The 24639-nt window shown below is 34.6% G+C and overlaps 3 protein-coding genes across 3 annotated transcripts in view; all 3 read right to left on the reverse strand.

Annotated features, from left to right (window-relative positions):
- Positions 1-4908, reverse strand: part of LOC135694974 (sperm flagella and cilia-associated protein 2) — a 45026-nt gene extending 40118 nt beyond the window's left edge. The window contains exons 1-8 of the mRNA XM_065213883.2: positions 4709-4908; positions 3704-3777; positions 3035-3063; positions 2835-2916; positions 2401-2481; positions 1922-2011; positions 1273-1379; positions 468-531 (exon numbers count right to left, since the gene is read on the reverse strand). Coding sequence (XP_065069955.2) covers positions 468-531; positions 1273-1379; positions 1922-2011; positions 2401-2481; positions 2835-2916; positions 3035-3063; positions 3704-3777; positions 4709-4766 — 585 coding nt within the window. The 5' untranslated portion in view covers positions 4767-4908. The remainder of the gene's footprint in view (positions 1-467; positions 532-1272; positions 1380-1921; positions 2012-2400; positions 2482-2834; positions 2917-3034; positions 3064-3703; positions 3778-4708) is intronic.
- Positions 4909-5011: 103 nt separating this feature from the next.
- LOC135694978 (uncharacterized protein CXorf65 homolog) lies at positions 5012-10261 on the reverse strand. The gene is made up of 4 exons (XM_065213893.2): positions 8657-10261; positions 8326-8412; positions 8033-8149; positions 5012-7337 (listed from the first exon to the last, which is right to left on the reverse strand). The coding sequence occupies exons 1-4, from the start codon at positions 8679-8681 to the stop codon at positions 7063-7065; spliced, it is 504 nt and encodes a 167-aa protein (XP_065069965.2). The 5' UTR covers positions 8682-10261; the 3' UTR covers positions 5012-7062.
- Positions 10262-14428: 4167 nt separating this feature from the next.
- On the reverse strand, positions 14429-19062 carry LOC135694885 (fucolectin-2). Its single transcript, XM_065213760.2, has 2 exons — positions 17568-19062; positions 14429-16176 (listed from the first exon to the last, which is right to left on the reverse strand). Exons 1-2 carry the CDS (start codon positions 17848-17850, stop codon positions 15746-15748), a joined length of 714 nt encoding a protein of 237 aa, XP_065069832.2. The 5' UTR covers positions 17851-19062; the 3' UTR covers positions 14429-15745.
- Between the last annotated feature and the right edge of the window lie 5577 nt (positions 19063-24639).

Below are 24639 nucleotides of genomic sequence, written 5' to 3' on the forward strand. Positions count from 1 at the left end.
TTCTGTAAAAATTTTGCCGTTAAAAACCTTGGAAACTAACTACATTAGAAATGTATTTTTAAAAGTTAAGGCATCACTATGTATGGAACATTTAGCAATTTCTGTGAAATACTTCGTAGACGTGATAAATACTAGTCCGTTAAGAGAATGCAAGGTTGTTTTCACATTTGAGACTGATAGCAATCTACTCTTAAGTGCCTAATAAACACCTGACCCTCGCCCCCGTTTATTAATTTTATCAAAATTTTCCAACCCTATCTTTTACTAAAGGCTCCACACTTCAATATTCATTTTTTAGTCTTTCCCTTGAAGGTTGACCTGAAAAATATTTTTGTCTTAAATCCACCAGTCTGTCAAATCTTCTATTTTTGCGACCCCAAATTTACTGGTCACCTAAGAGTAATTGTTATCAAACATAATAATTAAAAAAATACAGTGTTGTCAAGCGCAAAGTAAATTTTTCATACCCTTTGCAAATTCTGTTCTCTTGCCCTTTGCTGGTATTTTCGTAGCTTGTCATCCTCTTCCATTCTTAACAAGAGAGTATTTGAAAATTAGAATTTGCCCAGAAAACGATGAAAAATGTTAATTACTAAAAAACTGAGTCACCCAACACTTTGTAGAGCAACCTGACTCGTGTATGCTTCTTTCTTCTTTTAATATTTTTGTAAATAAAAAATAATTACAAAATACAAAAACTACCACGGATCAAAGCTAATATAGTTTCACAAAAAAAATTAAGATTGCAAGATATCTTCCACAGCCAACGAGCAACGATAAACAAAATAAGCTCAAGAAGAAAGGATTAAGGTGCAGCTGAAGGAGAAGAAGGGCAAGAGGTGCAGTTAAATAAATCTATTTCTGGAGTTGATGAAAAAGATTCATGCTGAGAGAATATTTTCATTTGAAAAAGCATGTTCTTTCCTTATGGAAGAGAATGTTTGAAAGAGTATATTATTCTTGTATTGCCACTGACTGCTTAATGATTGGTCCTAGACCATTTCTAGGTCCTAGCTCAGTCTAGAGTTGATATAGGGCAAAACAAGACTACAGCCCACTGTTGTCTTGATGTCAACATCTTAACAACTAACCTACAACCTTGCATATTTGTGGCATGAAATACAGTTTCCAGGTGACTCTAAAAGCAGAGCTTTGAATGCAGCTCTAGGCGATTATTCTTAAAGATATCATAAGATCCTTCGATGTATGATTTAGCTTCTTTTTAACATTTTTCCAGTTTCCATAAAGAAATGAAATCGGAGAAATGCTTACTTGTCTTGCAGGGCTCTATCTTCCTGGTCCTTTTGCCAGTCATGATACTTTTTCACTAGGTTATCAAAATTCAGATCCACCTGTCTGGGAACCAGGGTCTTCAAACGCTGAAAAATTAAAAAAAGCCATATCAACATACCATCTCTTTTTTCATCAAATAATTTTCTGTACAAGCACAAAAATGACACATCACTGTCACTATTATTTTCCAAAGAAGGACAATGTTTTGCAGTTTCCACTAGATGCATAAATATTTTGAAGATTAACATTGATAGCTTTGTTATAATAGTCTCAATACGTTTTTCAAATATAACAGAAGTAGGTAAAATTCAATTGACAACATTAATGCAGATATAAAGACCTGACAAGAACATTTTCTGAAAACATTGAATTGTAGGAAAATTTTACAATAATCATAGGTGCAAAAGACTACATCAATGTTGAACTACACAAAAGCAAGTTATTGTATTTCCTTTAACATTTTACTTTTTAGCTGCCCTGCTAGACAAGCATACAGGTTACCAAACACAGCTCCATTATTTTCTCCTTGATAACACAGAGTCAGTACAACATTGTATTGGCTCTGTATGAATATACGAAGTGTTAAAATGATATAATACTGTAAGCTTTGTAATAACATGGCAGTTACCTCTCTATACAAATCTGTCTCTTTTTCACTCAGCTTAGCAGGACCAGCGGGCCTCATTGTCTCCATAGCAACACCAGTTAAATTCATTTTCTTTATGAGAGATAAAAAGATTATTTCAAATATATATTCAAATAGCACACATATAAAGAGCAGGAGAGAGCAGGCCTTACATACTTCAAATACTTCAAAACTCAACAACAACAAACAACTCAAAAATAGTAATACAGTCATTTGCAGAGAGGTGTTACACCAGTTGCTGGTTATTGAAAATCCTTACAATTGTGCAATATTCCTTTCATGGACTAGTTTTAAAAGGACACATACCATTTCATGAGTTATGAAAAAGATAGTTAAAATAATTCAGGAGAAATTAACTATATTCCAGTTGTTCTCTTAAATTTTCTTTAAAAATATGTATCACATTCTTTGTTGATTATTTCTCTCTGGAAACCAATACAATAGCAATTAGTTCTACTCACAGTCTTCCTTCCAAGGGCAATGAAAAGTTGGTAGATCAGTCTTGTTGCAACACCTGGCTTTTCATTCATGATATCCTTAGCCTAAATAGTAAAATTTTGATAATAACTTCAGGGTTGACAACAAAAGAGACTATGAAAGACTTAAGCACATTTAAAAATTTTGTGAAAAATATTCATGGAATAAAAGATGAAAAAAAAATACAAAATGGTGGTACAAATTAGGATAAGCAAGAAGAATTAGAATAAGCAAGAAGAAAATTTTGGTATATACCAAGTACCAATTTCAGAAAATATACTTTGCGGTGGAGCATAGAGAAGGGTGATTCTATGTTAAAATCTCTAAGCTTTATACCTCTAATTTTATAAGAAAATATGCGAAATGTAGATAATATAGTGTGGGATGATGAAGTAACTCAACATTATTCAACCCTTACCACTTTAGTATCAAAAGGGACACCAAGAAGGGCCATTGTTGGTTCCATTCTGGTAAAATTGTTGAGCTTTGAATCAGCAGTGCTAAAATACAATAAAATGAGAAAAAATAAGGAGATCTACCTTCAACAATTAAAGTTTTCATGAAAAAATGAATGCTTAAAGTTTGAGAAAATTTATAAAACTATAAAAAGACATTTACCTTGACTTGGAAAATGAGCTGAAGTCATCCTGAAATAGAACATTATAAAAAAACTTAGCATAACTCAGAGTCTAAATTTATTGAAAATGATATTCTCCAGCTGTTTATTATCACTTATAATGTCATAGACTGTGATAAACTAGGTTGACTACATTTATTTTCAAATAAGGCCCTGAATGTATGGAAACCAATGAAAAAACTAACAGTAAAAAACTAGGCTTGCCATTCAACAGAAAAACCTATAACAGCTAAGTAGACAGATTTACTTGCTTTACCTGGGAATTTGGTGCCATAAAATCTCTAACATCCTACAGCTGCTATGTTATGAACTCTACAATGTGATTTTAAGGACTAGAAACCCTGAAGGTAATCCACATATAGCAGGTTACCTGAAAGGGGTCATATTATATCTATACAAGTTTGAAAGAACAGGGAATAGCCCAAAAAATAACTTGCTAGGTGAAAGATAGAGACAAAGCAAAACTTCAATTTTTCATCGTAGGAAGTCATTAATTTGTAAACTCTGGTCAGCAAAAGAAGGTTAAAGAAAGCTAGAGTTGATGATAAAATCAAGTTCTTGTGATAAGAAGCATAGGCTTGAGTACAGAAAGATATATATTGTCCTGAAATTTCTTGACTTCACAACATGATAATCTTTAATTTAAATACCTGTAGACCATGTTTGTTGAGTATTTCTCCAATTAGGTAACCATTAGAAAACTCATTAGAGAAACTCTTTCCATCTACAATTTAAAATCACTCTTTTGTCTAAGATGATGAAAAGGGGAGGGGGAGAAAAGCAGCTACAAAACAACATACATAATTTACATTTGGATTTGTTAAAATATATGGTATCATAGATTTATACCAAAATGACTCTTTAGCAAATCAAATGGCCACAACAATAATAATTTCTCAATAGGCCTTCAAAATTTTTCTGGCTCAACATCACTGATAATTGCCAAAATTTTGCATAGTCAGCTGAGCCAAAAAATAGATGTCCCTTGAGACTGACAAAAGTACAGGTCATGAGAATGATTTGTGTAGGTAGTAACTACCTCTTTGCTAATTTCAAACTTATGACTGGTAAGCTGTGTATCCAGCTTGTATTCTTTGATTTCGTTGCAAGGATATCCATAATACCATAACAAATCAATAATTTTAAAAATGACAAAATATAACTTTATCAAAGAAATATTATGCATAGCAGCTAGAAGCTGATATAATGGTGCGGGGAAGATCTTTTCTATGCACTGCATGAAATCTGTATGAAATGCAGGGTATTTGTAAAGATAAAATGCCTTAAACAAAATTTAATATCTTGTCACAAATTTACTCTTGATAGTTGTGCCGACGGCGTTTAGAAGCATTGTCCTCTCTTTGCGAAACATTTCCTCTTTAATACCGTAATTTAACTTAGATAATTTTATAATCATTTACCAAGCTAGCTGCCAATTTAGCATCCAAACAGGTGTTAAAAAATAAATGTCAGACTTTCTCTTCCAGTTTGAATATATGTAGGCTATAGACTTCATCATTCTTTTGCTTTTAAAGTCAAAATGACGAAAATGCTTTATAGCAAGCTTTAATGAATAAGGCTATCAGAAACAAAGAAACTGGAAGCAAATAAATTTTAACACGAAGAACTTTCGTTCATAAGGTTACGAAGCATACCGACGGTTTTGTCGAGTTTCACTTCAGTATTTAACCATCTGCACAGAATATCCGTCATTTTTGTGGCCTTTCTCCAGACGACATTTATCTCTTATGCAAACTGCTTAGCACGAATAGTTAAGAAAATATGCGAAGTTTTTGGCTACGTGAGAAAAGCGAACTTTAGGCCAGTTGCTTAATTTGTCAACATGGTTATCTGGTTGTTATGGATACACTACTCGACAATCGCCTCTCTCTTCAAATGGAGGCTCTGGCGGGCCAGATCAATGATCTCCCATTTTAGAGATCAGGGGATCAGATAATTTTCAATGGTTCCTTCATAATGGTAGGAAAATGATACATCACGGATAAAATTATATGAATATATATTTTGTAATGTGTCACTGATGGTTCAATTAAGGTTTTCAAGCGGTAACATTTGCTTTCAAAAGCAAAATCAATTTGAAAGTTATGGAAAACAAGTATAAACTTATGACAAAATTTTGTTTGAAAAAAGGTTCAAGATATTTTGTATTAAAGTTGCTAAAAATATTCGCTCCCACCATTTATATGCTTCCACAGAGATACGCGCACTTTAGCTTGACTGAAGAGAGTCCTGATTTTTTTAACCGAATTATGTTTTCTTTAAAGTATGATCTTGTTGTCCCAGTTTTTCAGTTCCATTCATTTGCCCTTCTTACAAATTTATTGGAAATTTCCGTTGTATGTTCAACATTTCAATGAATTCTATTAATAGGCAGTAATTGTTGGTTGTAGCTTGTGCTTGAAATCCATGACTTAAAATGTGGTACAATATTGGTTATTGCGAATAACCAACAAATCTTTTCTGTCTATGACGAAGCAAAGGACTTTGTGGCATAAACGGCAACAAAAATTTCTGGTAATGCTATATATTTCAAATTTGATTAGGTTACTCAATCTTTATTAAGTTCTATTTGGTTAATTGAATAAATAAAATTTCGACTTAAAATTCACAATTCATTAAAGGTATTATTGATAACTTTGAAAATTTAATGTATTCTATTTTTTTCAACATCAGCTACACGGATTCAATAGAAAAATCAGAAACATAATTAATTCAATAAAGTAGGTTTTGTAAATCTATGTGATTTCATTTCTATGAAATCAGAGGCCATCAACTGTGGTTCAAAGACAGGACTGCGGCTGGTTCACATTCAAGTTGTCTATGACATCATTTTACAGTTTTTTTTCAATATTTATTCATCTCCAATGATATATACTGTATCATATTCGCACTTGTATTCCCGCTGCGGGTTTTCTTTTCATTAACGTGGGATTGCCAGAGAGGAGGGATTAATTTTTCAGATTGTCTTTAGAAAGCCGGCAAAAGTTTTCCACACGTTATCTTGTGTTTTTACACGGAAACTTTGCAAGTTTATTGCAACGAACCTTGACGAAAACAAGAAGAGACTGTGCTTGACGCTCGATAATGCTGCACAACTCCAAGTACATTTCCAATACATTGGTTTCTTTCGTGTAGCAATCTCTTATGAGGAATAATCAGAGAGGAGGGAATAATTTTTCAAACCCAAATCTTTATAACAGAACGCTTTCCGTCCCTACACGTTGCTAAAAGTCCGCTAAGTAGCAAATGAGCTAGTTGTATAAAAAGCAGGAAAATGACATGACCAGCCTTTTCTATCATGCAGAGTGCAGAGCAAGTCTCCTCTTTTATGTAGATTTCGTATTCAAGACTTGACTTTACTCTTACGATTTATTCATTGCTAGCAAGGCATGCCACTTTTTTACCATCTTCTTTCAAAAGCTTCCGCATTAGGGAAAGTTATTAAAATGACCATTTTTGGTTCATATTCCATCTAAAGGAAAAAAATTTAAAAAAAAAAACAGACAAATTTTTAGTTCTTTTTATTCTCAGTTCTGAGTTGAGGTTAACAAATTTGTTTCTTGCTATCTACAGACCTATGGAAAATATACCCTGGGTTCCAAATCATCATGAATCCGGGGATAAAATATTGAAGACTGCTGTGGTGGCAAAGAATTTCGGTGACTTGCTTCTAACAATATAGCTGAGACTAAATCATGGAGATTCTGGTAACCAGGGTATGGCATCACCATGATTTGAAATCGCCATGTTGCAATTAATCGTTTGACTGCAGCAGCCAATTCCGGTGAAATATATAGGGCGTAATTCGCCGCCTGTATGTTCAAACAACATGAAACTTTCAGCACAGGCTAATCTTAACATGAAAATTTCAATCCTTCAATCCATTTTTGGCAAATTTAAAAATAAAACTGGACAACGCTATGTAGTAAACGGTATGTGGTAAATGGGCCTAAGTTAATTACATTATGAGACATTTGCAAATGTGACGTCATCGCGATGGCCGTGTATTGTTTGGCTTTTTGTTTTTTCCATAAAGAAAGGATTGAGTCCGCCTGTTACTAGAATCCCTGGTAGAATATGTTCTTCGTCCTGAAGAATTCTTGTTCTTGCCATTAGTAGCCCCATCGTTTTCCAATAACCTTTGATCTTCATCTTTCTTTATCGCCTCTTCTCGCAACAAGCTCAATTGTCTCAAGAACCCTTCGTTTACGATAATACTGTCCTGCAGTAGAGGTGTGTATATGGGGTAATTCTGGGAGCACTCTACAAAGTAAAAAAGCGTAAAAGAGAAAAAGCATAATACAAAATTTACTAAATGAAATCGTAGCAGATAACAAAATCCCAATCGACAAATGCTGCCGTGCTCTGATGAAATATTCAATGATGTAAGCTTCCTTATTAAATTTCAATTCTAGAGCGGAAGCTGATTTTTTTGAACGTTTTGAGGGTGATAAATTTGAGGATTTGTAGTTATAGTGCTATTCAAACAGATGCTTTCTTCAAAGTAAACAGAAGCCTGTCGAGCATTATACTTGCAGAGCGATGTGCAGTGTGGATATCTAGCTTTTCGTGGTTAGGAATTTTCCTTTGCAACATGTCTTGACGGAATTGCGTGCATTATATTATGCGTAGAAGCTTATGAACTCATGCGGCTTACCATTACTCGAGAAATTACAAAAATAATCTGCATTTTAATTGATGATATTAACAATGGAACTGCTATATCATTATAAATTACCACAACCACAACATAAAGATTATTTATCACGCCTTGCATCTCTGACTCTTTAGACCACCTTAAACGATGAGTTAAATTTATCATAAATGTGGGCCCTTTGGATTAAGGGGGGGGGGAAAGCTGAACAATTTTCAACTTTCAACGAACAACACCGTATATTGTCATAATCTTTTTGTTTTTACTCCAATTTAGTATTAAGTGAAGACATCAGCTGACTTACTTTCTCTTCTAACTAGAACATAAACTCCTCTTGGTTTAAGAAATTCTTTTCCATAGCTGTTTCTTCTTTCATTTAGAAACATAACATCGCCATTCTCATCTGCTAAGTCTATTAGCTCTTCAAAATAAGAAAAAAAAGAAGATTTAAGTTTTTAGATACTGATGAAATCTTGCGGAAGGAATTTCAAGCTCTTCAAATGTTGTAATAAACTCGTATGTTGTATTTGTTTACTTTCTAGTTATCGGAAGTCATATTGCTCTATTGCAAACTGTTATCACGAATTTCTTTCTTACCTTCATTCATGGCATCGCATTTTTCTTTGATGCATTCTAGAAGAACTTTTGTTCGGCAGTCGGTATTGAAGAACTGTTCCTTGCATTCTGTAGTGAGTTGATAATGGGATTTATTAAAGCATTTTTGAGACAAAAATAGAATGGTGTTATTGTATAGAAGCGAATTAAACTACTTTTACGTAATTTTAAATTCTCGTCTTCACTATAAAAAACATCAAGTGGCTACTGCCTAAAGAAGATTTGTCGTATCCAACCATAGTCAGGGCCTTGTCGCCATTTCTCGTTACACTTTATTTGCAGATTTTGTCATATGTTTAGAATTAATACGAACCTCCATACTTCACTATCATGAACATGGTTTCCTATTTTACTCCAGCTATAGTCTGTCCTTTACTTCCCTATTGACAGTAGTCAATGCAATCAAGTTGTTTTCGTTTCCTTGGCTGGTTTTAGCAATACTTCGCCTTTGCTTTACTATTGTTTACAAGAAGCTTTGCGCCTCATTTAAAGCGTGTTTACAAAGGTAAATACGCGGCCTTGTATCTTGGACTGTCAAAAGCGAAATAGGCAAATACGACGATTGTGAGCATGAATATTTCATTGAATGGCTTGACAACGCAAGCAAGGATCGCCGTCTTTTTAATCATGCATTTACAAGCAGTAATTAGGCTTCTGTAAGGAAATATTCCCAAAAAACCAAATACCAAGCATACAAAATCAAATTCTTTTTCGTAGGTTAGCCGCCGCGACAGGGAAGTAATCTCGTGGATGACATGATTGTAGTGACACTTGCCTGGAAGATTATTATTGAAATCCTTAAAAAGTTGCCTTTTAAGGAGTCAGGTAGACCAGATTCCAGAATATGCTACCAGAAGATAGCTTTTCTAGTCGTACCAATAGAGTTTCATAATCCTGCAGTGATTTGTTATGTACGTGTAGCAATTTTATGTGGCTATATTCCTGGATTATATTTCATCTCACAGATATATCAAAAAGTCGGCATTTGAGAACAAATCTTTAACTTTTATCTGGTCCAGGGTATAATAAGACGTTAGCAAATGGGGAAAATCATATTCGAAAAAATAATTATGCCCCAAGAATAGTTTTCAACGTTAGCTCGTTGGTCGTAAAACAACCACAAACAGATCTGGCCTTAGGAAAAAAATTTATTTCAGACCGACTAATCAACAAGGATGTTACCCTGGGTACCAGAGCGACACCATTTCTAGCGCAGAAATAAAAGATAGGTGTGGAGTGTCAGAGGAGCGTATTTTTGTGGCTCTGGTACCCAGGGTACAAGGGTGTCACCCGTGTCTGTTGTTACCGCTTGTTAAACTGCTTCAACTGGGGCTAGAAACAAATCACAGTAAGCACAATATAAGTTTTCAGTGAAGCTATGTTTGGTATTCGTTTTAAAAAAAACAAAACGTTTTATGTATTGCTAGTAAAAACAACGTTAACGGTATTAATTCTATGAATGTAGTCTGAAACTGTTTTGGCGTTGATGTTAAGCTGTCTGGGCTTCTATTTGGACTTCATTTTGTTAAGAAATTTCTTCATTCTTGTCTAAACTTTTGTTGATGTGATACATCGAATGACGTTTCTACCAAAAACTGTCCTTAGATTTAGGATGTTTTTGTAAATTTGTTTTCTTTTAGCATGTTATAGTTGTCGTGCAAATAATTTCAATTACAGAGTAAAAATGTTATTATGTGCTTTGGTCAATATTTGAATCTAATTGTTTGAATTTTATTTTAATTTCATCGAAGATTAAATACTTGATAGTTTCTCGTGAAAAATTGATTGATGACTTTAAGTAGCATTTTCACTTGCAACGAAAATGAAATTTTATAAGTGATCAGAGACATTGTCAATAATTTATTTTGTAATCAAGGGATTAATCAAGAGGTTTTCAATTTAAAAAGGAGAAAAAAGCACCTTTCGCGAGACACGATACTACCTCATGAAAATTAAAAATTGAAATTACCGAAGTATGTTTACTACGTTTTTGCTGCCAACGTCTATTTGCAGAATTGATATTCTGCCATTAACTTGAAAAGATGAAAGAGCTATGAAAATTAGGCCAAAAGAAAATGATTTTACAAATGCGATGAAGAAAGTGGCTTTTCAGTACTTTCTGCTTTTTGAGCACTGAAATATGCTTTGTCAGCATTGTTTTGAGAGTTATGCTGGCCCTGAAACAAATTTTTTCATGATAGATTCTGTTGTTGAAATTTGGCATTATAAATTTGTGTTCATCCATTAACGTGTGAGAAATTCAAAACCTCAGAACTTTCATATTTTTATTGGGCATCAATAATTTCGAAGGTCCACTATCTCGACTTACATATGAAATCAAAATATGGAATGTCAATGATAGGTTGGAAAAATTTCCACAGTTTTTTCACTAAACTCGAATTAATTTTGGTTTTAATCTATACTTATCAATTCAAACAAAACGAAACTTGATGTAAAAAAACCATTAATTGTTCTCTTCTCAAAAAAGCAAAAGTAATATAAAAACATCTTCCATTCAAACTTTTAAAAGTATCTCCTATCATTTACCTTAAAAGAAGCTCAAGTCTATTAATCAGCTTTGAATAAAAATGTTATTTTTAAAACAAGAATGTGTTTTTTCTTTGCTTGCCCGTATTTTAAACAGCGACTGCAAAGAGATTAAAGTATTCTATCTATTCATGATTTAGAAGGCTTTCTATATTGACATTTCTTTCACTGTGTTTGTTGCTTCGATTTATTTTAACAAACAAATACCAATAGATTATTGCAACGCTGTTCTGTTGACTTGGCCTTAAGGCAAACATAACGCCAACGCAGGTTGCTCGTACTGCAAAGAGATTCAGGCATAAACAAGAAGATTTTTTCAAAACATATTTACTCGTGTCAAAATTTCCAGGTGCAACACGTGTCAAAAAGTGCAACATGAAACCCTGGATTCCTTTCTTCAGCAAAGCTTTCTCCCCTTGGATTCTTTTCAATAAAAAACAAGCGAGCTTCAATAGTGGCTCGCTCAATGCAAGAAGGGAGGGTTTCTCCGAATTTTGAATGCAAACTATATTTCTCTGCTTCCAATTTCGTTTTCATTAGAGACATCTTTTGCGCCAAAGATGTATCTAAAAAGGCACTTGCCTTTATTTCCGAGAGTCTAGAGCAAAAGTGTCCAACTCGAGGCCCGCCGGCCACATCCGGCCAGGCGTGTAATTATGTCTGGCCCGTCAGATCATTTTATGTCATTGATGATAAAGTGTGTTCAATAAATGTTTATCTTGTTCGGCCCGCGACTTAAAATGTGTTATGGATTTCAGCCCCCTTTGCTATTGAGTTGGACACCCCTGGTCTAGAGGATCTGACCATAAAAACTGTCTAGTTGTCCCTCAACTTTCGGGGGCTGCCTACGCTCCCGTTTCTTCGTGTTTTAGATTAGCCCTCGAAGTAAGATTAACCAGCTTGTTTATTTTCTCCAATATTATGTTCTCAGCAGCTAGTTCTCTATTTGCAAACATTCCAGGTACAGTTTGGAAATATTTAAAAAAAATAATTTCGAACGAAACTTAATTACAATGTCTTCCAATAAGTGGCATAACTATTAAAACATGTTAAAAAATTGCAGCATTAATTTTCAGTTAGAGCATTATTTTTAAGAGCATATCCCTTATCGTATGCTTAAGTAATAGAAACGTCTATTTAAGCATCTAATATTTTCCTGAAGTGAAATACTGGCACCAAAGAGAAAATTGAAAACAATTCAGTTTTCACATTAAAAAAAGCAAAATCAGCTAGCCTGAAGCTCAATTTACCAGTTCTCTTGTAAGAAAACGTTTGATCGCGCTGTAAAGAAATGATTAATCAAACTTGCTTGTGTACATGGTAGTCTTGCCAGTTGTGTCGGCTACAACATACTTAAAAAAGAAGAAAAGCAGAAACCAGCACAGTTAAGACCTTATCAGTGAAGCTAAAACGTTCAAAAGTCATACCAACATTTTCATAATTTCTTTTGTCTAATATGCAAACGGTTCTCTCAAATTGAATCAATGATGGACAATTAGGATATTAGAGATAGGTGCTTACTCCATTGTGCCGCATTTACAGGGCCTCCGATGAAGCGGGCAGGGGGCTATTGGTCCCCCACTCGTTGTGGGTGGTAAATTGTTTCTTGCCCCCTCCTCCAATTTTCAACCTGTGTCGGAGCCCATGATTTGTAGCCTGCGTGCAGACTCTGTTGAAAAAATTTAAAATAGCAGAACAAGTAGTTTTCTTGTTCACAGGTTCCACAAAATCAAGGACCCGAATATGATTGGCTGGGGGAATTTCAATTGCTTTTTTCAGTTTTCAGAGTGGCGCCTTCGAGCAGAAGTATAAATGAATTGTATCAGGATGATAGAATAGTTCTGTTTGTTCTTTGAACAACTAAAATCACAGAAAAACATTGCACGCTAATAGAGTTAATGTTCTAGTGCTTAGAATAAAATTTTGATGTCAGCGAACAAGAAAAGCGGCACTGTTGTGCAGACTCTAGTTTCTCTCCTCTTTTAAATTTCAGAGTTTGCTCGCAGGCTAATGATTTATGAATGGGAAATAATTGTGTATTCTTATGTGTGATAGCCAAAATTCAACTAGGCATTGATAAGAAGAGGAAGAGATTTGGCTAAGCCATCTCAAACATCTCATACATAATTTTTTGCTTTTGATTATTCTGACATCGCTTCTAATCATGATGATTAGCTATAGCTTTTAATTTCATTATTCGTTACAGGTGTGAAAGCAATTACTCTATTAGCCTTTTAAGTATTCAGTAAATTGTTATTGGGTCTAGCTGATCAAACAGGCTTTATGAAATGCTAATAAAATACTGCTAAAAGAATCAGCTCTTATCTAGGGCCTGACCTGAAATGTTTTGGCTTCTTCCCCAACTGAAAGCTTGCAAACGCGAGGTTACTTCCTCGATAAGCTTTTGCTATAATTCCTTTTTTTTATTTAGCAGTTTTTTCATTTGCAAATAACATGAAATTTGAAATGTGTTAAACTATGGACTGCAACTTAATGCAAGACATCACTTACAGCATGATATAAAAAGTAAAAATAGCAAAGCATTTTTACAATGCTTTTGTTGTCGAAATTTATTTGTAGTATTTGTTGGGTATCCGACCTGAAACGGTTATCGTCTTTTATTTTTGTTGCTCAAAATTCAAATCCAATTGAATAAAAGTATATTAACAGAGCACGCACAGTTTCTCCCATTTTCCCTCGAAATACTGGTTCCATATCTCTGAAGTGGCATGATGTTTCATTGTTCTGTTGTTGCTTATAAAGTATCCTTGTTGTAAAATCCTAGATGGAATGGCTTAATAAGCAAAAAAAATGAGGCTATAACATACAGGAAATTAGTTTTGTGCAGATCCCGCGCCATGAATTTGAAAGTGGGGGGTGGGGGTGCTGAGGCTAAAAAATTCGGGGGCCAAGGCTTCTTACCTCTTTTTCTGCAGTATTTTTAACTACTTGCTTCGCAAAAAAGTGGCGCGGGCCCTGTTGTATAGCTGGATTGATCATGCCAGGGTTCCGGGTGTAGAATTGTTCTGCTATATTTGTTAAAAAGTCTTTGAAAATATCACTATAATGAAGATTGCGAAAAATGTTTAATTGTAGTGAAGAATCGAATAAAATGGACATCGGGTATTATCACTGTAAATTTGGCAATTACTACGCTGGCTATACACACTCTCGAGCGGGAAAAATTTTACGTCTGGGCATAATACGTAAATAAAATTGCATCATTACCCGAGTATTTTAACAGAGCTCGAGTGTCAAACAAAGCTTTGATAATGATATTTTTGGCTACCTAAGAGCCCAATTTCAATAAAAAAATTCTTAGAAAACTTCTGCCCTGCAGCGGAATTATCCAAATTATAAAAATTGCATATAAGTAGAATGCAGCTTTCCTAAATAGTACAGAGTAAATCAGACTGAAGTTTTTTTCTTACTTATTTAGAACTTGTGTTACGGTGTTGATGGAACCAATTCATATTAGGGAGGGGGATGGTGGTAGCAGAATGAAATTAGTTCATTTCTTACACTAGTTTTTGCTTCGTTTGCATTGATACATATAAAATAAAGCCAATATTGAATACTCAACTGAGAAAACTACTGCTTTTTTCTGAATCCACTGTTGACGTTCCATATCTCGCCTTTTAAAAATTGTATTGATGGAACATGCGTTGTAAGGTTCGGGAAAATGTTTTGAAAAGCCAGTGCTAGGAGAGAAAGTTTGCAAAACCTCCATCTCAATTAAAAACAACAAACATTGGGTTTCTTTAAACAGCCTCAGGCATACTTTGCAAAAAGCTAGCCATCTCTAAATCTTTAAACATAGTATTTATAAGTGTTCTTTTTCCTTTTCTTCTTTACTAATTGTAATGGAGTCTACTAATTGTAACTGGCAAGATAACTATGTAAACTAGTAATTGTCCTTTTGGAGTGATTCAACTCTCTTCAGTACAAGAACTTGTAAATTGAGATTGAGGTACAGGCTGACTGTTTTTAATTTTTTCTGAACCTCAGGTTGTTATTAATTTTTTCAGATAAAGTCAAAACTTTCTCAGCAGTTAAGTACTTTTTGCAATTGCAATTTATCACATGTATAGAATTTAGTGGATACTTGTCGAGCCAATAAAGGCAATAATTGAGAATTTATGAACAATCCTGGAATCAGTTTTGGTTTCGATATCCAGATGAGATTGCACAAACTTCACTGCTCATGCCATGCAGTATACTTTGTTCGTTACCTTGAAAATCTCACAAGCTGAAGAGGATGCTTCACCGATAACAGCGATATTTAGAATGATATATTGATCAAATTCACATATCCACATAATTTACACAACGAGGCTGTCTAGAGAAACAATCTTTTGCTTGCTGAGAAAGCTAAAAATTAGGCAGCTTCACAGTACTTCTTTATTGTCAATTTTGTGGAAAATTAACAAGATAAATTCTCGGTATTATAGGAGGGAGGGGGGGGGAGGGGTTTAAGCATTTAGGGGTTGGAAAAAGCTAAATACCGGATGTCCTCCTGTACTTAGACATTAGGTCATGTGTGAATGGAGGGCAAAACAAAGTTTAAGAAAGAAAAAGATGGAGGGAGAAATAAAAAAAAGTTGGAAAATGTTCACTCCTGTAATGTAGAAATAGAAACAAGTGGAGGCTTCGACAGGACAACAGGCAAAGACCTAATAACATCAGGTTAGGGTTTAGATAGGCCTAGGCACTTTAAGCCAAAAAATAGAGGTACTTAGTGACAACAGCTAAAATCACTTTCTACAGGCTTAAATTATAGTCAGAGTCATTCTTTTATTGAATTATCGCTTATTGAGAAAAGACTTGAATATCCTTTACATTTGCCCTGTCATCTTCAGGATATGAAATATCCAAGCACTTCCATCTCGCAAACTTCAATGTAACCGTTTAGAGTGATCGACACGTAACGACCAACTGTGTTTTCCGGACACTGTACAGTTATGTTATTGTCTGAATTAGGAATGGTTATTCCTGTTCCACAAGCAGAATTGCCTTGTCCTCCATTTTCAGTGCTTTGACCGACCTTTATACTGAATTGGCTCATAGCTCTGCTGCGAGCTTCTAAGCTTATTACATGGACAGATTTGACAACTGCTTTCTTTCCCAAATCAACTCGCAGCCAAGCAGGGAATCCGAAACGTGTCTGTGCACATGAATTGAACTCTGTACCCCTGTTTCCGTCTACAGCATTCGAAGCAACTGTTGCGTTTCTGTAAATGGCAGTCATGCTCACTGCTTTCTCCAAAGCAAGATTATGAATGTAATCTAGGACAGTAAAAACAATCGCTTAAATTTTATATCTCTAGAACTAGAAGTTGTCAAAACCCTCTTGAAAAGGCCCAGAATTCTCTTTAAAATGTCAGTAAATTGAAAATTCTGTAAAAAGATTGATTATTAAGAATAACAGATATTACTTCAAATGATCAGTCAAAAACGAACATCCTAGTTAGCCCTACCAGCATGTAAAAACGCATTATAAATAGCTTTGATAAAAGATAAAAATTTTAGGTATAGTAAATTTTTCTTCTAACCTTTTTAGGTGTAAAAAGTCCAAGCATTGATCGAAAAAATCATACTCCGAAGTGAATCCAAGAATTTGCTATAGTACGTATTAAAAGTTGTTTTCTTCAATGCAATTTTCGCATTCTATACCGTCAATCGATTGGTTGAAATTTTTTAAATAGATGTTTTAAGAGCAACCATTAAGAGAATTAAAAAAAATAGATAATAAATTTAATTCGCTTTGATTCTCTAAATCATGCTTTTGATTAAGAAATGAGTCAATCTTTTTTGAGCTTGACAGGTAGACGACATATTCTGAATAAAATACAAAAAGCAAACGTATAGTGGTTAAAGGGACGACAGTAACCTGAAAAGACTAGCAGCAAATTGTGAAGGTACCGGGGAAACAGAGCTAGAAAGGCTAGTGCTGAGGATGGGAATGCTTGGGATAGAAAGATTAACAAGGCTTTAGCGATCATAATACTGTTAAACTTTTGAGAAATATAACCACGTATAGGTGCTATAAACATAATTAAGATAGAATGTGTTATCATTTTCAGGCACAAGCTGCTTTAAATTTTCCCTGCGATCGCTGATAACGAATAAAATTTTAAAGCACCTTATGATTTGTCCGTTTGGCAAAGATTTGTTCCCCTAAAATCAATCTCTTGTGCAGAAGATTTCATTTAAACGCTGATACAAAGCTGATACAAAGGACAGTTTTTTTTCAGTGGATTTTCATTTCAAAACAAAAAATTTCGTACCCTCTATCGTTCAGATATATAAATTGTTTCTCAAATGTTTTGATCTTTCAGATTTCCACAAATCAGAGTTAAATGAACAGCGTGGTTCACTGTTTGAAACACTGTTATGGTTGTTTCTTTAAGATTCCAGTTTGGCTAAAGGGTCAAAAATACAATAGGATCAGAGCCTGCTTGAAACTATCGGACTTTACCGAGGCCAGGGCTACTGAATAGAAGCAAGCTCTCGCGAGAGCATCTTTGGCATTATAACCAGTGGAATCAAGTATTGATTACCGATGCTAGAAATCTATTTCAGCTGCAACAATCATTGTAATATAGGCTGCAATAGTTTCATTGATTAAAATGTTATCAAATATAAAGAATATTAAACGCAAAAAATGGGCAACTGACCAACTTGAATTTTCTTCCAGATAACAGCAAAATTTACGTGTGATTCAAGTTCATATCCCTTACGCAATATCTTGAATTCTTCAGATCCAAATTCTTTAACCAAGTATTGACAGTCCATTTCTCTATCGCACTGAAAAAATATTTTATCAACCAAAGGACTTTTCCATACTGTATGTGTTAAAGGTTCAGCATTTTTTATCAATTCAAAATTTGTACCAGTTGAAGCCAAGTCAGGTAAGATCATAGCGATGCAGACAATGATATAAATAGCAGCAACTTTCATCTTGCAGTTCTGATGGCAGCTTCAATAACACTTTAGTTGTCTTAATCATCAACTACCAAGTTCCTATTACCCTGTTCACTGATGCTTCTCTCACACAAACTCAAACCTTTCAGAAAAGATTAGAGATCCGCTTTTATTTTATACCTATTTTGAAGTGCTGTTGCCAAAAGCCAGCTGCAAATTCAATATGAAAAACAAAGTTTTAATCCTGCTCTATTGATCGCATCAAAGACTTTGTAGCTAAAATGAAAATTTCTGCATTTGTTTGTTGGATAATCTACCTGTGGAAATACACATGATTTCAAAATAAAACCTCTTTATTGAATGACCGCTAGAATGGGATGCCAATGCCAGCCAGACAATTCATGATTAGTTAAACTAATTTGTATCGATAGTAACTGATGCAATTGCTAATTCAAAGTAGACTGCATACAATTATATTTTTGCCACAAAAAAAATTAGTTCATTACGTAGAACAGCTTATTCGGTACCTTTGCAGCATTCAATTTTGATAACATCAAGCTATCACGTACTTGACTAATCTTTGCTAACATACGACTTGCAATGACTTTAATCACAGGCCAGAGATGAAGAGAGGCGTTGGAGGGATACCCAAAAGACACCTGTATACTGATTTCATTTTTACGCAGTTAATCTCCTTGAAGGCATTAACGATGTGCTGTTTTAATTCAAGAGAATATAGTCCCTGTTTAAGTTGTCTCGGTCATACCTCATTTTTTTATAATTTCCAATCTTTTAATGCACAGCAAACTTGCTTGAATTTTCACTACACATTGAATGGCCAAGTTTAGAATGCGTTGTAATCATGTCCTGTATTAATTTGACTTAATTCAGTACATGATGAATATGGCGGCTGAATCACTTTGGTATAGAACTTTTATATCATTCGATGCAGCTGTTCAGTTCGACACTGTTTGCCTTATAATTCGACATAAGCACGATTCAAATGCAGACGCCGAATTTTCTTTGGCCGAACTAATTGCATAAATCATGCAAGTTGTTAAAATATTTCAGTCTATTGTTTTCGAGTGGCTTCTATTGTATGTTGAATGCGAAGACGAAATGCCCTTCATCTATGTGTGATTCAAAAATGGCTGCTATTCGGAGCTCCAGCATACTCGAGGTGCAGTTGCTGCAAAACCAGCCTTCGCTCCTTTGAAGCCTGTGACAAGATCTTACAAATTTTTATTACAAATCAAATGCAGGGATAGATTGACAAAGTGCCTTAAAACAAATCATCTCCACAATGCGGCAAGTTTCCTAGTATAGCTAAAGTTCCTCGTCTTCTCCTATTCCAGTCGTTGAATCTTTTAGGAGTTGTAATTTCGATTTGTTCATTTTCACCTTCTTGGTTGTGGTTCTTACTCAGTAATGCTTTATTTTGAGGGTAAAATAATAACAACCAAATAAAAACGGCTTGCATTTGATACGGTCTTTGAATAAACTTCCGTAGCTTATATTTCTTTCGAATTAAGTAGCCAATTTAATATGGCCCATGAATAATACACCGTTTGAGCCAGACCTTACTGTCCGAAAATATCAGGCAGAACATTGTGTATATCAATCTTCGTAAAGCTTTCGACACAGTCCGTCGTGCAACCTTGCTGGAAAAGCTGTCTTGCTAAGATATAAATGAGTTTGAGCTACAATGGATAGGTGATTATCTCTTTAACAAAAAGCAAAAGGCAATTTTCGATAAAACCATCCCATACAAATAAAATGTCACATGGCCCACAAGGATCCATCTTAGGGACCCTCCGCTTTAGATTGGTTATCAACAACATAAATATTCCGCTCACTGATGCTGGCATGATGTTATATGTTTATGGTATTGTTAACTGTTATACAGAAAAGAACGGACATTAGAATAGAACATCCACTTAACAGTTAACTGCAAACTGTGGCAGACTGGTTTAATAAAAATTGCTTCTTCATTAAATTGAAAAAGGAAAAACTGAATCTGTACTGTACAGGTGTTGTACACATAAGAAGTTGTCCAAACAGCCAAAAGTGGACATCAGAACCCATACTCGCGTCAAATATTTACGAGACAGAATCATACAGGTACATAGATGTAGATTTAGTTAAGATTCTGAACCTTACATCTTGAAGAATGTGCACAAAAAAGGATTAACCGCTTAAAAGCATTAACCTTAGAGTTACCAATAGGATTTGCAGCGTGTTTGTGATTGAGAAAACATTGGCCATTAGCCATTCGTTGCCGAATAGGATAAATAACAGTTGGTGCATCGTGTAGTCCAACCAATGGGTAATTTAAATGCCCACGTCTGCTCCCATCTATTGCCTGTAACGACGAAACATAATCAAACTGATCTACTGCAAGGTTTGCTTGATTGTGTAAAGTTATTTTTTATTTCTCCAACAGAATTTGGTGCTAAATGTTGCTTAGTAGCTGTTATTGTGTGAAACAACTTTAAATAAAGTGAGTAAAAATAATTCTAGCTATTTTAAAAGACTTTGAAATGCCCTCCTTAAAAAGCAGACTGGAATACTACAGAGGTTCTGTTTAGACATGTTGATCTTCATATCGTACTTTAATTACTTTAAAACTTGTCAAAATTCTCAAAGGCTAACATATATGCAGATGACCTATATGCAAAGGCTAACCTTCATTCTCGTCCAATGAGCTTGAAAACGTAATACAAAACGTCCAGGCTGAGTTAGAAAGTATTTCCGAGTGGATTAGAATAAATAAACCAAGTATACACCCAGAGAGAACTAAGTTCATGGTTATTGACCATCCTGGTAGGCTGAGCAAACTGCCAGAGCTACCACCTTTTTATTTGGATAGTGCTAGGATAAAACAGGTTCATAAAACAAAATACTTAGGACTTGCGGTTGACGATAAGATGTGCTGGGATGCACGGTACAAGTCGGTAAACTGAAAAACATCTTACTGCAATCCCAGTTGCTTGATGTTTATCAAGCACTTGTCCAAAGACACTTAAGGTATGCTAACATTGAAAGGGAGCCCTCTCTGATACCAAACTAAGTAATCTGGAAAAATATCAGAACAGAGCATTCGATCTAGTAGAATCTTCAAAGGTAAAGGATGCTCGGAAAAAAGAGACTCATGAACATAACTCAATTGGTAAAGTAATGACTTAAAAAATTTTCAAGTAGCTCTATCCTGAAAAGCATAAAGAACTCATCTAAAGTTCTGCGATATAAAAATGCAACACAGCGAATAGGCATGATCTCTATGTGCAAACACTAACATTCGAGTAAACCAGCAGAGGTTTTTGTACGCTGGCCCAATTGCTTGGAATAAAATCCCACAATCCATTAGAGATATCGGTTCCATTGAAAAATTTATAAAAGAGTTAACAACTAACAGAAAACAGCGCAGCATGAATCTATGGAAAATCAAACAACTTATCCTTTGAATTTCCGACTTTTTGTTGTGCGGTAGTTTTTCTTTTCTTATATCAAAACTTTCCTTTTTACTGAATGGATATCATGTATAAATAAGATTAAATGAAATGAAATGGAAATTATTGTCATTTTGTTCTTATAGCTTCGCTGCAGATCGATACACCCTACCAGGACAAAAAGTATTGAAACAAGTGCGAAGGCGATTAATAGCGGATCCATTAAAAACATTTGTTGTTGTCTGATTAAGCTTTTTTCTTATCAGTCAATGCTGATTAAATAAGACAGAGAATTCAATGAAACATAAATTCGAATGTTCAATTTTCATTTTCAAATTTTTAGATCAAAAATTGAAACAACTTTCAGTTAAACAAACATTTTAAAGAGGTGCTTCTGGCTCTGTTAAGTGCTGAAAATCGCTTTGGAATGGATGCACAAAATTTGTTGATGAAATGCACTGGGACTCTACTTCATTCTCCATGAAATCTCCAAATCAATTTTTATTTGAACCTTAGCCTCGTGGATTATAAATCAGATCATTTTCATTGGCAATAAGAAATTTTCACTTTTGTTAAGATTAGGTGTTTGTGAAAGCCAAAGAAGGACACAGAGCGTATAGATTTTCAGGTAATTTTGAGCAAAAACAACTTTGTAATGGGGATAAATCGCTTTATATGAGAAGGACTACCTCCCTAATTTCCTTAGCATTGATTCAATTTTACCAAAAAGGCTGTTTTGCATAATTTTAACATATTTCACTGCCTTAACTCACACGCTGCTAGTTCCTAATTCACTTTTTTCAAAAAATTACCCAAGTTGTGTTGATGAATGATTGAGCTAAAAAGTAGGGACTAATGATTTCATTTGCTGTTTTCTAAACACTCACTATTTTCTTATCATTTTCTATAAAAAGCTTTGAAATCTTTTGAATCGAAATACCATTTACACTAAGTTTTAATACAACTACTCGGACCTCGTCCTATTATCATTTTGATTTTATCACTGCAGATATTTTCGTCTGTTAACTGCATAACTCCTTAAGCTTATGTTACAATTCAGATTATTTCTAAATCCTTAATATACTTTAAAAAATTGACAATTAGTTTAGCATGGTTATGTTATCCTTAAAGAGGAATGTTGGAGCGTAAATTTATAGAGGAGCAAAACTTCAGATTTTTTGGATGCCACTTTGGGTTTGGGTGCTGCAATAATTTTGTCTTGGTGGTGTATATATATAGGGGCGTCGTGGCGAATTAACTCTATAGGTGGCAAGAAAGAGCAATGAAACATTTGAAATTCTACTCCCCCAGATTTACACAAGAGAGACTGTTGCAGAATTTTGCTCATAAACGTTGTCTATTATTTACATATCTACAATTGTTTGTAGTGCCAATCGGTTGTGAGAAGTAACTAAAGGTTTCACACCTTAGACAACCATCAGTCAATTCCTTGTTAAAGCGTTATAACTTCTAGCTGTTTACCCTTTAGAATACTGGTATTTCAATTGCTTGGAAATGTTAAATCTGTTGTTATTTTGTATTGAATTTTCAAGGTAAGCAAAAAAACTTTCGTGTTCCCATCGACTTGAAAATTATTTTAAGGCAAGTATTTGAGAATGTTTCTTTCTTTCTTTGGGTTGCTGACTTGTTCATTTCTATAAATAAAAATATATTGATATCATATAGTTTCAATAAAGAGCTCTGCATGAGTTATGATAAACTCAGAAACGATTCAATGGTCGAATTAATGCTTGACAATATACCCAAGCCCCAAGCCAGGTCCAACCCAAGCCAGGTCCAACCCAAGCCAGGTCCAACCCAAGCCAGATCCAACCCAAGCCAGGTCCAACCCAAGCCAGGTCCAGCCCAAGCCACCTAACCCGAACCTTTCAACCCTAGCCACCCAACCCTAGCCACCCTGTTGTGTTATGTTCATTGTAACATGAAAAGTCTTTCTGAAAGGTGCGGCGGTACACTGCATATGTTTTCATACTTGCGTGTTGTTTTCGTATTGAAGTGATAACTGGTTTTATCACGTTAGTCGGCTAATTAGTAAAATAGTTTCATCTTTGGCTCGTCTTACTAGACACACCCAACCAAAACTACCCGACCAAAACTACCCAACCAACCGAAACCACTCAAATCAAGCCACCCAAGCCAAGCGACCGAACCCAATCGATTAATCCAGGCCACCCAACTAGAGTAAGCTACCGTTCTAAACTGAGTATTGTTTTTGAAGATAAAAAGATGGTTTGATGGACAAGTCTTGTTAATTCTATACGCGTCAAGCACTGAAGGTATTGTTCGTAAAATATTGTTATTGAAAACCAGGCAATTTCTCTCCTCTTTGAAATCAGCAACTTCTAAATAACGCATAATTACCTTTTGCTGAAAGATGCAAAAAATCAACAAACATTACTACCGTTTTTAGGCGTTTACTTGTGAGTTTTTTTAGATCAAATAATATGTCAACCTTTGTCTGTATTCCGTTGAAAGCTGCTTGTTTCTTTTATGTACACAGATGGTAAAATGTTTGCCATCTTTATCAAAGATTCTTTGATTGGTGTTTTGACTCAAGGATACGCTCTCTAAATCTTGAGTGTTTTAAATATTGATTGAAGGAGTGTCATCTTTATAAGGCATGTCTGTCTCTACTCAAGTCTTTTCTGAAATTTTTTCAATCAAGTGAAAAATCTTTGCTACCTTTTAATGTTCCAGATATACTCAATTAAGGAAATTTCAGTAACCTATAATGTTTCAAAGGGTCCCAAAGTTTTTCCAAAATCTATATTTGAATGTCATAAAAGTAAAGGATAGTTCTTATTCCAATTCTCTAGAATCGTATTAAGATCTTTATATTGCAGTAAAAGTCTTGTTACCATGACATTGCTGTAGTTGCTAAGCAACAGCAATTTGACCAAAACAACAAAATGTTTGACCTACAATAGCCACCAAAAGAATCTTGAACACTGATTTAACGCTTGTAATAATCGCATATTTTTTCAGTTCATCTTCCTCTTTCAAGCACACAGCCACCCCTTAAAGCAATGTTGGGAAGGAAGATAAAAATGTCGCTAAAAACTATTCTTGCTTCAACATACTTTTTTTGTCATTTTCTAGTCGGAATCTTACATTGTATAGGGGGAAGGACAGGGGACGAGGAATTTAGTAGGAAAGATTAGTGATTATTCACACCCTTATGGTAGTCATTGTATTAGCAAATAAACATAGTCCTGCAATCCTTTTTAATAGAGGCAGAATCAAACATCAACTATATAGATGAAATGTTTAGCTTATTGTGGAGAAACATAGAGACAAAGCCTGCGACAAATTGTTCTCATTTCGATAAAGTAGCTTACTTTATCCCAAGTAAAAT

Source organism: Rhopilema esculentum, chromosome 8, assembly GCF_057945365.1.
Source record: "Rhopilema esculentum isolate cy_ngs chromosome 8, ASM5794536v1, whole genome shotgun sequence".
Taxonomy (NCBI): Eukaryota; Metazoa; Cnidaria; class Scyphozoa; order Rhizostomeae; family Rhizostomatidae; genus Rhopilema; species Rhopilema esculentum.

Excerpts from the sequence above, each read along its gene's own strand:
- LOC135694978 (XM_065213893.2), bottom strand. The coding sequence starts at position 8,681 with ATGTTCATGATAGTGAAGTATGGAG. Across the intron at positions 8,413-8,656 it reads CATGATAGTGAAGTATGGAG|AATGCAAGGAACAGTTCTTC; the intron begins GTTCGTATTAAT and ends AACTCACTACAG. Across the intron at positions 7,338-8,032 it reads TGTTCTAGTTAGAAGAGAAA|AGTGCTCCCAGAATTACCCC; the intron begins GTAAGTCAGCTG and ends TTTACTTTGTAG.
- LOC135694885 (XM_065213760.2), bottom strand. The coding sequence starts at position 17,850 with ATGAAAGTTGCTGCTATTTATATCATTGTCTGCATCGCTATGATCTTA. Across the intron at positions 16,177-17,567 it reads CTGGAAGAAAATTCAAGTTG|ATTACATTCATAATCTTGCT; the intron begins GTCAGTTGCCCA and ends TTACTGTCCTAG.